Source organism: Strix uralensis, chromosome 7 (assembly GCF_047716275.1).
Source record: "Strix uralensis isolate ZFMK-TIS-50842 chromosome 7, bStrUra1, whole genome shotgun sequence".
Classification (NCBI taxonomy): Eukaryota; Metazoa; Chordata; class Aves; order Strigiformes; family Strigidae; genus Strix; species Strix uralensis.
The window spans coordinates 42892926-42907059 of record NC_133978.1 but is presented as its reverse complement, the minus strand read 5'-3'; the positions used below and the strand labels follow the sequence as shown (position 1 = coordinate 42907059).

At 58.4% G+C, this 14134-nt stretch overlaps 2 protein-coding genes and 2 long non-coding RNA genes across 7 annotated transcripts in view; 2 read left to right on the top strand and 2 right to left on the bottom strand.

The window, feature by feature from the left end:
• Nucleotides 1–884: 884 nt before the first annotated feature.
• Nucleotides 885–12285, bottom strand: LOC141946195 (uncharacterized). Of its 2 annotated transcripts, none has more exons than XR_012629749.1 (3): nt 12016–12285; nt 1724–1833; nt 885–1622 (listed from the first exon to the last, which is right to left on the bottom strand). It is a non-coding gene; the product is annotated as an uncharacterized LOC141946195 (long non-coding RNA). The 2 variants fall into 2 exon arrangements; XR_012629748.1 differs by lacking the exon at nt 12016–12285 and adding an exon at nt 5055–5328.
• Nucleotides 6954–9874, top strand: NKX6-2 (NK6 homeobox 2). The gene is made up of 3 exons (XM_074874064.1): nt 6954–7784; nt 8144–8316; nt 9046–9874. Exons 1-3 carry the CDS (start codon nt 7367–7369, stop codon nt 9292–9294), a joined length of 840 nt encoding a protein of 279 aa, XP_074730165.1. The 5' UTR covers nt 6954–7366; the 3' UTR covers nt 9295–9874.
• Nucleotides 12011–14134, top strand: part of LOC141946197 (uncharacterized) — a 20376-nt gene continuing 18252 nt past the window's right edge. The window contains exon 1 of the long non-coding RNA XR_012629751.1: nt 12011–12089. This is a non-coding gene — a long non-coding RNA (uncharacterized LOC141946197). The remainder of the gene's footprint in view (nt 12090–14134) is intronic.
• INPP5A (inositol polyphosphate-5-phosphatase A) overlaps nt 12470–14134 on the bottom strand; it is a 251562-nt gene continuing 249897 nt past the window's right edge. For all 3 annotated transcript variants that reach the window (XM_074875636.1, XM_074875638.1, XM_074875637.1), the window contains one exon: nt 12470–14049. In XM_074875636.1, the coding sequence (XP_074731737.1) occupies nt 14000–14049 (50 nt within the window). In that variant the 3' untranslated portion in view covers nt 12470–13999. The remainder of the gene's footprint in view (nt 14050–14134) is intronic.

Sequence of the window (14134 nt, the reverse complement as noted above, 5' to 3'; positions counted from 1 at the left end):
CCTGTCCCGGTGCAGGGCCACCCACAGGCCACAGGTCAGCCTCTGCTCCACCGGTGACCTCCATGGGTGGTATAGGGGGGCAGCCCTGCCACCTCACCACAGGATACAGGGGAGTCTCTGCTCTGGTACACCTCACCTCCTTTACTTCCACTGACCTCAGTGTCCTCACAACGTTTTTTCCCCTCACAACTTCTCCCCCGTTCCCCTCCTTAAATACATTATCACAGAGGCACAGCTAATTGGCCCGGCCTGGGTGCAAAGGCAGGTCCGACTCGAAGCCAGAGGGAGCTTCGAGAAGCTTCTCACAGGGACCACCGCTACAGCCCCTCCCCCGCTCCCCACCCCCCGCCCCTCACTCAAACCGGGGCAGGGCTCGCGCTGAGGCAGGGCCCGCGCTCAGGGGTGGCTGCTGAGGGCCTGTGCAGCCTTCGGAGCACCTGGGGCCGATCAGAGAAATGGCAGAACAGCGGCAATACTCTTGACTGTAACGCAGGGGTATTTTCTAATGCTGTAACAGCTTAGAAAGGTGGTAACAAAATATAAACCCTTTACTACAGAGTGTTTTTTTCAGTTTTACAGCACAGGACAGAGACTGAATTTCATGGAGGGGAAACTGCATCCTTCACTTGTAAGACAGTTCACAAATGAGTTTCTTAATGCACTATAATTAATTCTCAAATATCACTGGCAAAGGACACGAGACTACAAACTTTCCAGTTAGGAATTCCAGGCTTAAACACCACTGGGGATAACTAGCTTTTGGCACTGAGGCTCTATAATGATTTATTGTTAAGCAGAAGAATGATACAAGATTTAGGAAAAGATTCCTTCCAGCCTTACAAAAATAAATGTAGTGTTAGAACAAATTGAAGTCTACATATAAATGAGTGCTCAGTTGGCTTTATTTATACAACCTTGTAATACAATGCTACAATTTAACACTATAATTAGGAGCATTGTATTTGAAAGCTATAAAAATACAGACTACCAGACAGTTGTTAGAAGAGATACTAAGTACTGCTTTGTTCATAATGACAGATTGCAAACAAAAAACCATGCAGCTTAAGCACAAACTCTTGCATGAGGACAAATTGCTGCTGTTTTTTTCTTTCCATATCTTTTCAGAATTAATTTTCACACCATCATGGGAAGCTTATTTATTAGACATTTTTGTGCATACAAAAGAATGGCTCAGCTGGCTATCACAAGAAAGAAAAACTGTATTTCCTCTGCAAATGCATTCCCTCTTTAGTGACAAAGTACAGTATCTGTAAATTTTACTGGTCACTGACATTTCTCTATGTATTCCTTCTCACCCTGGCACGCAAGGACACCCTAACCAGCAGCATTTCTGTACTGCGCATTCTGGTCTTCATCACAGTTATTCTGCCAGTGGATTCAGTTTTCAGTAAATGTCCTTGTGAGCATAAAGATGCCAGATTGAGTCAGAGAGGCAGAGGGAGCTGAGAAGGTTATAGACTCCTCCCAGCCCTGGGATTCTTGCAGTACTCGCTGCTGTGTGCTCTTCTCCCTTGTTCAGACCAAACACTGGCAGTACGTGACCTGGCCGGGCGCGGCGATCTGTCTTATGGCTCCATGCAGACCCATCATGAGACTCTGACCTGAGATGATCAAAGAAAAAGTCAAAACTACTGGGTACGTACAACTTAACAGTGGATACCCTAGCCGCCCTCAGATACTCGAACAGGCAGAGCGTTTCTACCTGCAGATGCACCCTGTCTGAGGCTGATTCCCTCTGGCAGCAGCTCTGCTCCGCTGCTGTCCTGGGCTCTGCGGTGGCTCCCCAGCCTTGAGGAATGGGCAGGACAGCGCCTGTGAGAGGGGAGAGTAACAAGGGGAAACAGAAAATGAGAGTTTGGAAGAGGAAGGGATTTCCCAGATTGTTAAATCTGATCACCTGTCACGGATTTTTTTTCACCTGTCTTGAACTTCACCTTAGTTTGCAAGCTCAAGCAGACAGGATGATCACCGAAACGGCCAGCTCTGCCAAGATGGCTGGGCACACATCATCACAGAATTTTTATTCTCTGCAATTTCGAGCCCATGGGAAAAAAATTCTGCAAATCTCTCTCCTAAATGTGAGAGTCTAAATTCTGCCACAGCTGTATGAAATGTTGTTTTGTATTTTGCCCTAAGTACAATACTGTAATAATACCATACTCTAAGGCAATAACTTCATTTTTGCATTGTTACATTTCTCCACATTTCTGTAAAACCGTTCTCAAGGTCATTGCATTTCTCTTCTGTGCTACTCTATACTGATGAGGACTCTCAGCTCTGCACCATTAGCATATTCCCACTTTTTGTGCCAAGGATCATAATGAAAAATATTAAATATGTCCTTTCGCAGAACATACATCATTCTGTGAAGATGCTTCAACAGAGATCATCTAGGCTAAAATTACTTTGTTTTCTAGTGACTGCATTATCAGCCCCAAACACCTCTCATTTTCAAATACAAAAGGATCTTCTAGGTATGCCATGAAGAAGCAGCACCCATACTGTCAGGAACACAGGCAGACAGCGTGATTACAGTGCCTCAACATGGATTTCCCAGCTCTCTTGTCACTAACCTCTAAGTAACTCCATGCAACAATATCATTCCCCTTCCCTTACCTAGCGTCACTCCTACCTCCACCAGCAGCAGAATAATTCCGAGGACTCCTGTGTGGAGACCTGCCCCGAGATCCCCCTTCCCCACTCACTGTTTTGACATGGACATTTACAGCTGCACTTTGGAATAATGTACAACACAGTGGGGAATGCTTTCATGTACTGCGCATCCGACTTCTCGGTAGTCCATAAAGTGAGACAGAAAGCACATGTGTTCACACACAATAAATGTAAACACACATTATTTGTCTTTGTGGTTTATTTGCTTTTAGTACATAGCCTCTCAGACATTTTCAGCTGCACAAAAGCTACGAGAAAAGGTACTTTGGCCATATGCATGACAAAAAGAAGCACTGGAAGGTTAAACAACTTCTCTGAAATTATTTCTGCTGTAGTATTTAATACTGGACGATGGGCTGCACTATTCCATTCTGAATGTCAGAATGCGTAAGTCTCAGGTAGGCTTGATGTTACTAATCTTAGTTTTGCTTCCACGTCCCTTGCAAGAAAGGTTACTCACGTCAGGGGAAACCGAAATGCTCATTAATGTTAAACGGTGGAAATTAATCCTCTGCCCAGCCTGGAACTGCATCCCGGTATGTCCACAAAATGCCTCTTTGCTGCCAGCAGCAGCCCAATAAAGGCACCCCCGGTCCCGCGCCGGAGGGGGCGGCGCGCTCGGCTCCCCCCAGCCGTGTTGTGCGAGCGGGGACCCCGCCGGGAGCTCCCGGGTGCACCCACCCGAGTCCGCCCGTTCCCCGGTGCCGGGCTCCGCCCGGATCCCTTCGCGCCGAGGGCCCGAGAAAACCGGCAACCGGGCTGAAGAGCAGCGGCGCGACGCCTCCGCCTCCCGCCCGACGGCGGAGCGGCGGGATCGGGCTGGGGATGGGGATCGGGCTCCACCGGGAGGGCGGACGGGCCGCCCCGCGCACCGGGACCGCCCGAGGCCGCCAGGGGGCGCCGCCAGCCCGCGACGGGGCGACGGGCGGGGGCCGGGCCGGGCCCGGGAAGCGCGGCGGGGACACTCGGGCCCGCTCCGCCGGGGGCACTCAGGCCCGCGGACACCCGCCAGTGTCGGGTGCCGGTGACTCGGCGCTGCCCGTGCCCGGTTTCCTCCGCCGAAATGAACCTCCAGGAAGCGGCGTTTTCCACGGTGAACCCAGCGTGTCCGCACGCCAGAGCGGGCCTCATCGCTCCCAGACTAACCCGACCTAGGGCCCTCGTCGGCAGCGGAATGTGGCCAGGAGCGGGAGCGTCTTATACCAGTTTATTTCTGCTCCCAAAACGGTCCCGGCCGCAGGCAGCGGACTCGGCGGGCGGCGATGCCCGCCGGCACCGGCGGCGGTCAGCCCCGGCACCCCGCCGGGCAGAGGGCTCCCCGGGACTGCCCGTTTCCCGGGCGGCGAAGCCCCGGGTTGTTTTACCGCGGTGACCCAGGGCCAGAGCCGCGGCTGCGGGGCGCGCGGGGCGGACAGCGACCGGCCGGGGCCGGGGGCCGGCGGAGCGGACGGTGCAGCCGCTGCGCAGCCGCCCCGGGGGCTGCCCGGTCGCGGCGCCGTCCCCGAGCGGCACGGTCCCCGCAGCCGACACCGGGCTTGCTTAAGCCTGAGGGAGCGTTTGGACCCGGAGCAGCCCAGCAGCCGCCTGTGGCCGCACGCCGGTGCGAAGGAGGGGGGGCTCCGCGGCATCGGGGAGAGGGAGCGGCGGGGCGGGGAGGGGTGGCGCGACCCGCCCCGGTGGCGGGGGAGAGCCGGGGCCGGCGGCGGGGCCGCACGGGCGGGGCCTGCTCGAGGGTTCCAGCGGAAGCCTGCTTCGGTGCCCCAGCTCGTCGGGGGGCCGGAAGGAAAGACACGAAAGCAGTTTGATCACGCCGCGGGGTCTGCCGAGATAAACCCCACGTATCGTCACCTGGAAAAATAGGGGTTTAGCTTGCAGGAAAGTCAGTGAACGGGACAAACGTACCACTGATGTGCATCAAGCGTCACTGATGACAGATATAAATTACTGGCCGGGCTCAGAGCACTGTTTTAGCGCGGGTTTTAACCCAGAGGACGGGAGCGGGAGGCGGGCTTCGGCTCTGCCCCTCGGGACCCGCACGGCCGCCGGCACAGGGGCCGCGCCGCTGGACGCCCGCTGCCGGGCGCGCCGGGGCCGCGGGGAGCTGCGCAGCCGCCGCGGGGCAACGCGCGTCGGGGGCCTGCGCGCTCCCGGCTGCGGCCGGGGCCGAGAAGCGTCTCGCGGGGCGGCGGCGGGACACGGACACGGAGAAGCAGGGCGCTCCTCGCAGCGGGCCGGGCCCGGGCCCGGGGCGTCCCCGGCTCACCCTGCCGCCGGCACCACAACGGGCCCGTCGGGGCGTGCCGCGGGGCTCGGCCCTGCACCGCCGAGGCGGGGGGTGGCGGGGGCCGCGCTTTTCTTACCCTGTTCCGTCGGTCCCGTGCGAGGCAACGGAGTCCCGGGGGGGCCTGCTCCTCGGGAACGACCGCTCGCTGCCTGGGCGTAAGGTCTGGATTAGCGCCGGCCCCCGCCCGAGCGGGGTGGAGAGGCTGCCCGCTCGTTAGCCGAGCCGAAACGGTCAGTGCTGCGGCGTTGGCATTCACCGGCGGAACCCCCGCGGGAGGGGACCGGCACCGCGGGGGGGGGGCAGCGGGACGGGGGAGGACCGCGGACCGCCTCGGTGGAATCCCGGCGCGGTGCGACCGGGAGCGGCAGAGACCGAGAGAACCCGCGGGCGGGGCGGCGGGGCGGCCCCTGCCCGCCCCCGGGACGCGCCTCTCCGGGGCTCCGATCGCGCCCCGGCAACAGCTTCCCGCGGCTCCGTGAGCCTGAGCCGCGCCGGGGCGGAGGGGGCAGGCGGGACTCGCCAGCCCCTTCCCAACGACGCAGGCGTTGCAGAAATAAGACTGGGCAGAGAGCGAACGGGGCTTAGTCGAGAGCGGTCGGTAAACCCGTTACTGCTCGTCGTTGATGCTGTTTATCACAGACAGAGGAAAAAGCAACGAAGTCGTTTATTAAACCTGCTTTAGGGCAGCGTCGGGTTTAATCTCACGTTTATACGTTGAGCTATTCACGACGATGCATGTAACAAGACACGCAGATGTTACATCGCGTCTGACTTCGGCGACCGAAAATAAAGAGCATTGATCGAGCCCGAGTAGTCACTTCCCAAACTTACATGGTCATGGGGGCTGTTGTTTCAGGTTAAACGAAACCCTATTCACCGACAAACGGTTCTGACGGTAGACATAACTACATCCAAAGGACCACGCGTTTTATTAACTGTTCTGACAGGATGAAGTCGATTCATGTTTACCTCGTGTACACTTTGAGAAGTTTTAGTTCCCCACTTGTTGGGGTGAGTACTTTCCTTGGTGAACAATGCATCAAAAACATGGGAGAAGGCAGCTGTAAGGCGAAGGACGCGCTGCAAACCCCGCTTCCGGAGTCATTCTCTATAAAAACCTCAAATCCGAATTCTTCTTTCTTGACAAGCAAGCACGTTTTCGATTTGGAAGAACATCGGTGGCAATTTTATTTCTGCGAACGAGCTTCGTTCCGCGATGATGTACCAGCCGTTTCTCTGCCCGTGAAGACACGGGTGACACCTCTCCGTCAGGTCTGGGAAGGAGGAACCGCTCCGGGGCCAGTGCATTGCAAAACCGGCAACCGCGAGAGCTGAGCCGAGCGGCAGCTCCCGGGACATCGCATCACTTTTGCGACCGGGCTTTGACCGTTCGGCTCGAATGCCCGGGGAGCGGCTGCTGCGCGGCTGACGACGGAGCCCATCGCCGACAAACCGGCAGCGGGGCCGGGCGGTAACGCTCAGCTCCGCCAGGCAGCAGACCTGCCGCCTCGGTCCCTGCGCGGTGCCCGCGGGCCGCGCGCCGCACCCGCCCCCCCGGCGCCGTGCCCCCTCCGGGCTTACGGGCGGGGTCCCGCCGCCCAGCGCGGCGCCGGCCGCCTCTGCGCGGCCCCGGCCCGGCGGGAAGGGCCCGACGCCTCCCGGGGCGCGGCGGGGCGGGGGCGGACGGGGCGGGGCCGCGGCGGGGCGGGGGCGGGGCTGACCCCGGCGGGGCGGGGCGGGGCCGCGCGGGGGTCCCGTCGGCGGTGGCGCGGCCACGTGCGGCCCCGCGCGCTCCCACGGCGGCCGGGGGCCGGCGGTGACGTGGTGTGGGGGGGCCGCTGGCCGCCCGCCGATTGGGCCGCGGCGGCGGCGCGGGGAGGCGGCCGCCCAATGGGCGCGGGGCTCGCAGGTGCCCGCGCGGTTATCTGCGCCCCGGGGCGCGGCGCGCAGGGTCCCCCGCTGCCGCCGCCGGGACGCGCGACCGAGGCGAGGCGCGGAGCCCGGCCCGGCCTCGCCGCTCCCCTCCGTGCCGTGCCGTGCCGTGCCGTGCCGTGCCGTCCCGTCCCGTCCCGTCCCCCCCGCCGGGGCCGCTCCGCCGGCGCGGGGCTCTGCTTCCCCGGGACTCCCGCCCCGCCGGTTCGCCGCGCGGCCCCGACTTGGCTTTCCCCGCTCCGCAGCCTGGGGCTTGGCGGAGCGCGGCGGCGGGGGCGGGCGGCGGAGCGCGGGGGCTTTTCCTCCTCCCGGCAGACTTCGGCACTTGCTGGCGGCGTTGGACCTGCGAGCGGAGAAGGGACCGTCCCGCCCGCGGCCGGCGCTCCCGGCGCGGGGCTACAGCGGAGCGGTGGCCGGCGCGGAGGGAGAGGGGCCCGCGCTGACGGATGAGCGCCAATGTTAGCGGCGGTGGGGCAGATGGATGCTAATCGCCAGAGCGCGTTCGTCCTCGGCAGCACGCCGCTGGCCGCGCTGCACAACATGGCCGAGATGAAGACCTCCCTCTTCCCCTACACCCTGCAGAACCCCGCCGGCTTCAAGGCGCCGGCCCTGGGCGGACTCAACACTCAGCTGCCCTTGGGGACGCCGCACGGAATAAGCGACATCCTGGGGCGGCCCGTGGGCTCCGCCAGCAACCTGCTGGGCGGGCTGCCCCGCATCAACGGGCTGGCGGCCTCGGCGGGGATGTACTTCAACCCCGCCGCCGTCTCCCGCTACCCGAAGCCGCTGGCGGAGCTGCCGGGGCGACCGCCCATCTTCTGGCCGGGAGTGGTGCAAGGCTCTCCCTGGAGGGACCCCCGCCTCGCCTGTCCCGGTAAGTGCGGCCGGTTCCGGCGGGCAGCGCGGCCCGGGGTGCTCCCGCGGCCGGGGCCCGGCCCCCCCCCCCCCCCCCATCCTCCCCGGGCGGCCCCTCGCCCCGGGGCGGGCGGTGGACGGGGCGGACGGCCCGGCGGAGGCCGCGGCACGCTGAAGGCAAGGCCCGGGGCCGGGGCCGGTCACCCCGCGGCGCCGCGGGATGTCCCCGGACCGAGTCCTGCTCTAAAGCCGCCGGCGGGCCCCCGAAGCAGCCCCGCCGCAACCCGCGGCCCCCTTCGCGCCGGGCGGAGGGCCGGTGCCGAGCGGGGATCGGCGCGGGCCCCGTCTCTGACGGGGCCGTTTCTCCTCCGCTTTCAGCTCAGACGGGGATGGTTTTGGACAAGGACGGCAAGAAGAAACACTCGCGGCCGACTTTCTCCGGGCAGCAGATTTTTGCTTTGGAGAAAACCTTCGAACAGACGAAATACTTGGCAGGACCTGAGAGAGCCCGCCTCGCCTACTCCTTAGGGATGACCGAGAGCCAAGTGAAGGTAGGTCCCGCGGGCGCGCCGGGGCCGCGGGCCGGTAACGGGCTCTCCCGGTCGCTGCCCAGGCAGCGCCGGCGGTTTTTTTTCGTCAGGGACCATGAAAACCGTAGAACCGCACAGGGTTTTTTTTTTTTTAGAGTCAGTTACAATTTAAATTACATTTGGATATTGGATAGATTTTAGGCCAATTTCTGCGTAACTTATTTTGTGCTTAGAGTTCTTTGTGATGGAAATTATTTCAGAATAATAGATATATATGTTAAAAAAGCCTCAAAGCACACCCCAAACCGAAAAGCCCCCCGCAGGTAATTGCTTTCAACGGGTCAGTTTTCAACGGAGATCGTGTCCTGCCATTGGCACACCCTCACCTTGCACAACCACCCAGATATTTTAGCAAAGATTTTGGGCGCACCGGAGCGTTGAAGCGCCCTGGGAGCCAACAGACGTATTTTTCTGGCCACCGTATTCCGTTTTCAACAGAGGACGGCTCGCGAAGCCGCCGCCTTTGCTGTCGCTCAGCTCCTGCTGGCGACCTCCCCGGAGAAGCCGGGCGGGTGGCCCGAGCGTGTCACCGGCAGCCCCCTCCCCGCTGCCGGCCTCGCCGGAGCCCCGCGCCGTGGGGAGGGTGTGGGGGGGCGGGGGAGGCCGCGGCCCGGTCCCGCTGTCGGGCGGGCAGGGGGGCGGGGGCGGGCGCGGCGGCGAGGCTGAGCCGTGCCCGGTGCCGGTGCCCAGGTCTGGTTCCAGAACAGACGGACCAAGTGGCGGAAGCGGCACGCGGCGGAGATGGCCTCGGCGAAGAAGAAGCACGACTCGGAGACGGAGAAGCTGAAGGAGAGCTCGGACAATGAGGACGATGACGAATACAACAAGCCCCTGGACCCCAACTCAGACGACGAAAAAATCACGAGGCTATTGAAAAAGCACAAATCCACGAACCTGTCCCTCGTCAGCCCCTGCAGCACCAGCTCAGACACCTTGTGAGGGCGCGGGCACCGGCGGCTGCGGCCCAGCGAGCCGCCCTGGTAGGCACCGTGGCGGCGATGAGTTGTAACTGGATGTTTAAAGTGGTGTGTTGTACAGCCTAAGATGTATGTGAAATGTATATATTTTTTACAGAATAAGTTATGAAATTATTTTCCTTCTCATCGATGTAAATTTCAGAGGAATTTTTCCAACTTTTTGGTTTTTGTTTTGTGTCCCTTTAAGGTTTGCCCCTCTTTCTTTTAGCCTTCTTGCCGATTTCCTGCTCCTAACAATCAGATTTTGTTACGTTTTGTATGGGTCGCCAAATCCAAGCTCAGCCACTTTGTATATAGTAAATTTCAAATTTTGTGATGTATATTTCTAGTGTAAAAACGGCTGTTTTCTTTCACTCCCTCCCTCTACTCAGTGTTTGATCTCTCCTGCTTCTGGCTTTTATGCTTAATAATATCAAAAGAGAAAACAACCCAAAAAAAGCACGAGAGAAAAACGGACACTTGATTTTACATTGGGATCAAATAATGTCCCCACACGGGTTGGAAAGACTTTGTATAAATCAATAAATTATTTAACAAGCTTCTCCTTTAGCGAGTTTCTTCCCGCATGACTCGTTTTCGGTCCCCGTCCGAAAACCTGGGGTTTTTTCAGCCCGTGTTCTCCTCGGCCGGTGCCCCGCTCCCGAGCCGGGGGGGCTTCGCCTCCGCTCCGCGGGGTCTGGCCAGGAGAACGCAGGGTCACCGTACCTGTTGCAGGGTGATTTCTGACTTTCGCTTCACTGGTCCGAAGACCCTGATTTTTAGGGCCGCTCTCGCCCGGCCCCCTGGCCAGGGACGGTCGGCCGGCGCCTGCCTGCCCCACCGGGTCGCAGCCTCGGGGCCCGCGGCCCCCGCCCGCAGCCGCGTAGCGGGCCCCGCCGCTCCGCGAGGAGAAACGGAGGCGGCGGTCGGGCGCCGAGCCGGGAGAGCCCCGGGCCCCGAGCGCGGGCCGGCTGCCCCGGTGGCACCGCCGGGAGCCGGGCTCTGCCGCACAGAACCCGCGGCCCGGGACCCCCCCCCCCCCCGCGAAGAAGCGATACAGGGGCTGAACGTGCAGCCCTGAACCTGCCCTGTGCGGGACCGGGACCGCACCGGTTCTGCCACCAAAAGCGTTTTGGTGACCGCCGCTCCGGGGAGGGGGGAAGGCAGGGGCCGGGACACGTCCCACTGCGCTACCCGGACACCAGCCGCTGGGAGAAACCCGAAGGCGACCTCGTTGAGGTTAGCGGTGGAGGTCTGCGAGCACCATCTTCCCCCCTCGCCGTCCTGCCGCGCTCCCGGGAAGCTCGTCCCGGCGGCCCTCGGCCCGCACCCACAGCCCCAGCGGCCCCGCACCCGCGGGCTGTGGTTACGACCTGTCCGTAACGAGACCCAGGTAATTACGCAGCTGTCGAGGGGCCTCGTAGCCGCCCCAGGCTCCGCTTTTCTCCTCTCGGGCATGTTCGGGGCCTGGCGGGTGTAATCCCGTTCCGTTGTCCAGCTGCCTCTTCTCCCCGTTTTGGTTTTGAAGCGAACGAGACATTCTTTTCTTTCCGTGTCTTGGCTACTGCTTCGCAGCCTGAGCAAACGCACCGGCCGCGCCGCGGGCCGGCCCCGCTCCGCTCGCCCGGCACCGGCGCCGGGAAGCGGCCGGCGCCTCCCCGCCCGCAGCCGCCTCCCGCGGCGCCGGGCCGGGCCGGCGCCCCCGGGCTCCCCCCCCCCCGAGGACGGATGCGGCCGGACCGACGGGGCCAGGCCGCGGGAGCGGCGGCAGCCCCGGACGGACTATCTGCGCGCCCGCGCAGCGCTCGAGGCCCGCAGGGCCGCGGCCCGGGGCTGTGCCGGGGCCCGGGGGCTGTGCCGCACCCTTCAGCCGGCGCGCAGCTGCCGCGCGTGTGGGGCCGCGGAGGCGCGGGACCCGCCGCCGTTCTGGCTCTGACGCTCTCCGGCGGCCCCCGGCGCGCCGCGGGACGGGACCGGGGCCTCCCCTGCCTGGCGCCGCTCCCCGCCAGGAGCCGGGACCCGCCAGCCCGGTCCGGTCGCTCCGTGCAGCGCCTCGGCTGGGTCAGGGGAGGGAGCGGGCTCCGGCAGACTCACTCCCTGGGAGCGGGGGGTTGGCCAGACCTCGCTCGAGTCGTGCCGCGGTTACAGAGGGAGTAAATCAAGTTTAGAAATTAATCTTCGCCTCGGCTTTGACCATACCGAGACAGGGCGCTGGGACCGCGGCGACAAACCGGAGCCGGTTCCCTGGCTCCTAAGGGAAAATGGCAGGATAAAAAAAATACCCGCGCTTGAAAGTCGGATTATTCACACCTGCTCCTTTCCGTACTTCTTTAAATGAAACGTGCCCCAAGGAACTCGGAAATCTATATTCGGTGATGAATGCCTTTTCATAGAACGCGGTGGCTTTCTGCCGCATCCGCACGGCCAACACCGCGGGGGCCGGGGCCGCTGCCCCCCCGCCCCCCCCCGCGCAAGGCAGAGCCCGGCGGGGCCGGGACGAGCCGCGGGGGCTGGGCGGGAGGTACCGGGCGGGAGCCGGGCCCCTCGCTGCCCCCCAGCGCTCTGGGGTGGGGAGGCCGCCCGGGAGCACCCCCCCGCCCCGCCCCGCCCCGCCCCGGGATAACGCCTCTGGCTTTTGCTGAAACGCTAAAGCTGCGTTTTATGAATTTCTGCGGTTACATTTGAGACTCTTTCAACAAATTACCTTGTCGGGCCACCGGTGTCACCAACGCCCCCGGCTGGATTCGGGCCGTTTACGATCTGGCAGTTGTGGCTCTGGTGAGTTTGTCTATAGATGAGGCTTCAGTCCGAGCTTGGAAAGGCAGCAGGTTTTTTTTCTAAAACCAGAGATAATCACGAAGGAGTTTATAGTGGCGCATTTACTGAACTGCTGGGGACCGGCGTCTCGTGAATAGCTCATAAAGTTGTGTTACTCCCTGTGTGTTAGCACTCGAATACAAACTCCCACACGGCTTTTCCCCGCTGTCCCGTGCTTTGGTTAACGCCGCCACCGCAGTCTGTTACACGGGTCTTCATGGGAGAAACAACCCTGTTAACTGGCAGGCGATTAAAAGGTAACTCATTAATAAGAAATGTGACAATTTAATAATTTCCCGGTAATCCCCAAGGCCCAAATTAAAGGCACAGACACAGCCATATTCACCATGATTAGTTTTATTGCTTGAGAACCAAAGTACTCATTTCTAAAGGCCTTCGAAGTTATCATGAGTTGAGTTCGCTTAAATAGAATTACTGTGTGGTTATAATGCAACATGGCACAATAACAATACAGAGCTGCAGACACCCTTTGGGCAACAGTACTTCCTATAAACCCAGACCGTACTGTTGAGGAAACACTCTGCAAGCGGACATCAAATCATTTTCAATGGTAGTGATTTATACCAAAATCAAGCATCAATCTAATGCCATCACGCAGTCCATGAACTCTGTAGTGTTCTAAATTAAATCAATAAAACATACATTTGTGTTTCATCAACAGACTCCCTAATCACCTTTTAATGTTGTATTTAGTGGTGGGAGAAAAATGTTCGTAACAAGATTATATTGTAGGCTGCACTGAGCTACTAACCAGGAAAATTTACAGTCCTTTTTTTTCTTTAGCACTGTATAAATACAGTCTGTGTCCAAGGCAGTTGCTACCTGAAGCAGACTATTACTTTCTTCTCCCATGTTGTTATTGTTTCCATATAGAATACTTGGCACCATAAAACAGTAACAAAAGACGGACAAAAACAGTTTACAAAATTCTGGAAAGTTACACCCAAACCTAGCTAAGAACTTCACATTCAATCCTTAATATTACATAGAAAGAAGGGATTATAGGAGTAGCAAAGTGAAACTGCTAATATATGTGCTATATAGTATGCTATATATCTGTATCCAGGATGGCACTGCTATATATTATTTATTATATAAATGTTGGTTGTTGACGTACACTGAACTAAACCTGCTAAGGCTCCAACACTAACTGCTGATATGGCACTCTCAAGCATTCATACTGGAAAGTATATTTAGCGTAAGTTTTGGTCAGGTTTATAAATTATTTATATATCTGTGTATATATACACATACATACATATATATACACACACATATATATGTATGTATAGAAAGCAGCTGCTGTGTGATTCAAAAACCATGTAACATGGCAGTATAGTAAATACCATGAGAAAAAAATTATAAAAATGAAAAACAAAATACTAAAACTAAAACACAAACCATAAGCCTTGGTCAACAAAGAAAATACCATTTAAAACCATCAATATCTCTATCTATACAATCCAATGTACAAAACCCCAAAGTGGTAAAGATATAATGTTAGGCATGACACCTTTAAAAGTTTATAATATGCTGAAATAGCTTTTCCACATTGACAAACACTAAAAGTTGAAAGTTGTGAAATCTAAAATACATAACATCTCTGCTGTCTATTTAGAGTTTTGGCAACAGAATTGTGACATATATATAAAAAATAATTCCACATTTCTACTTGATGTCACATGAACATACAAGACAGTGAGGTATGTGAGGCTTTTCTCGAACAGAGTCCAGATGCTGAAGCATAGTGTACGATCAGCAGTCTAAAAATGTGGCACTCGGGACTTGATTTATCAATACAGTTGTTACGATTATGTATTTCAGTTTACTGTGTATTCCTTCCCTCCTTGCTACAGTGTGGTTTCACGGAAAATCTTCTCATTTCGTAGGCATCTTTTTCCTGTTGCAGAATTGGCATTTTTTTAAAAAGAAAAATAAACACAGGGGAAATGATGTAGAAAATATAAACGTAAAGGAAAAAAAAT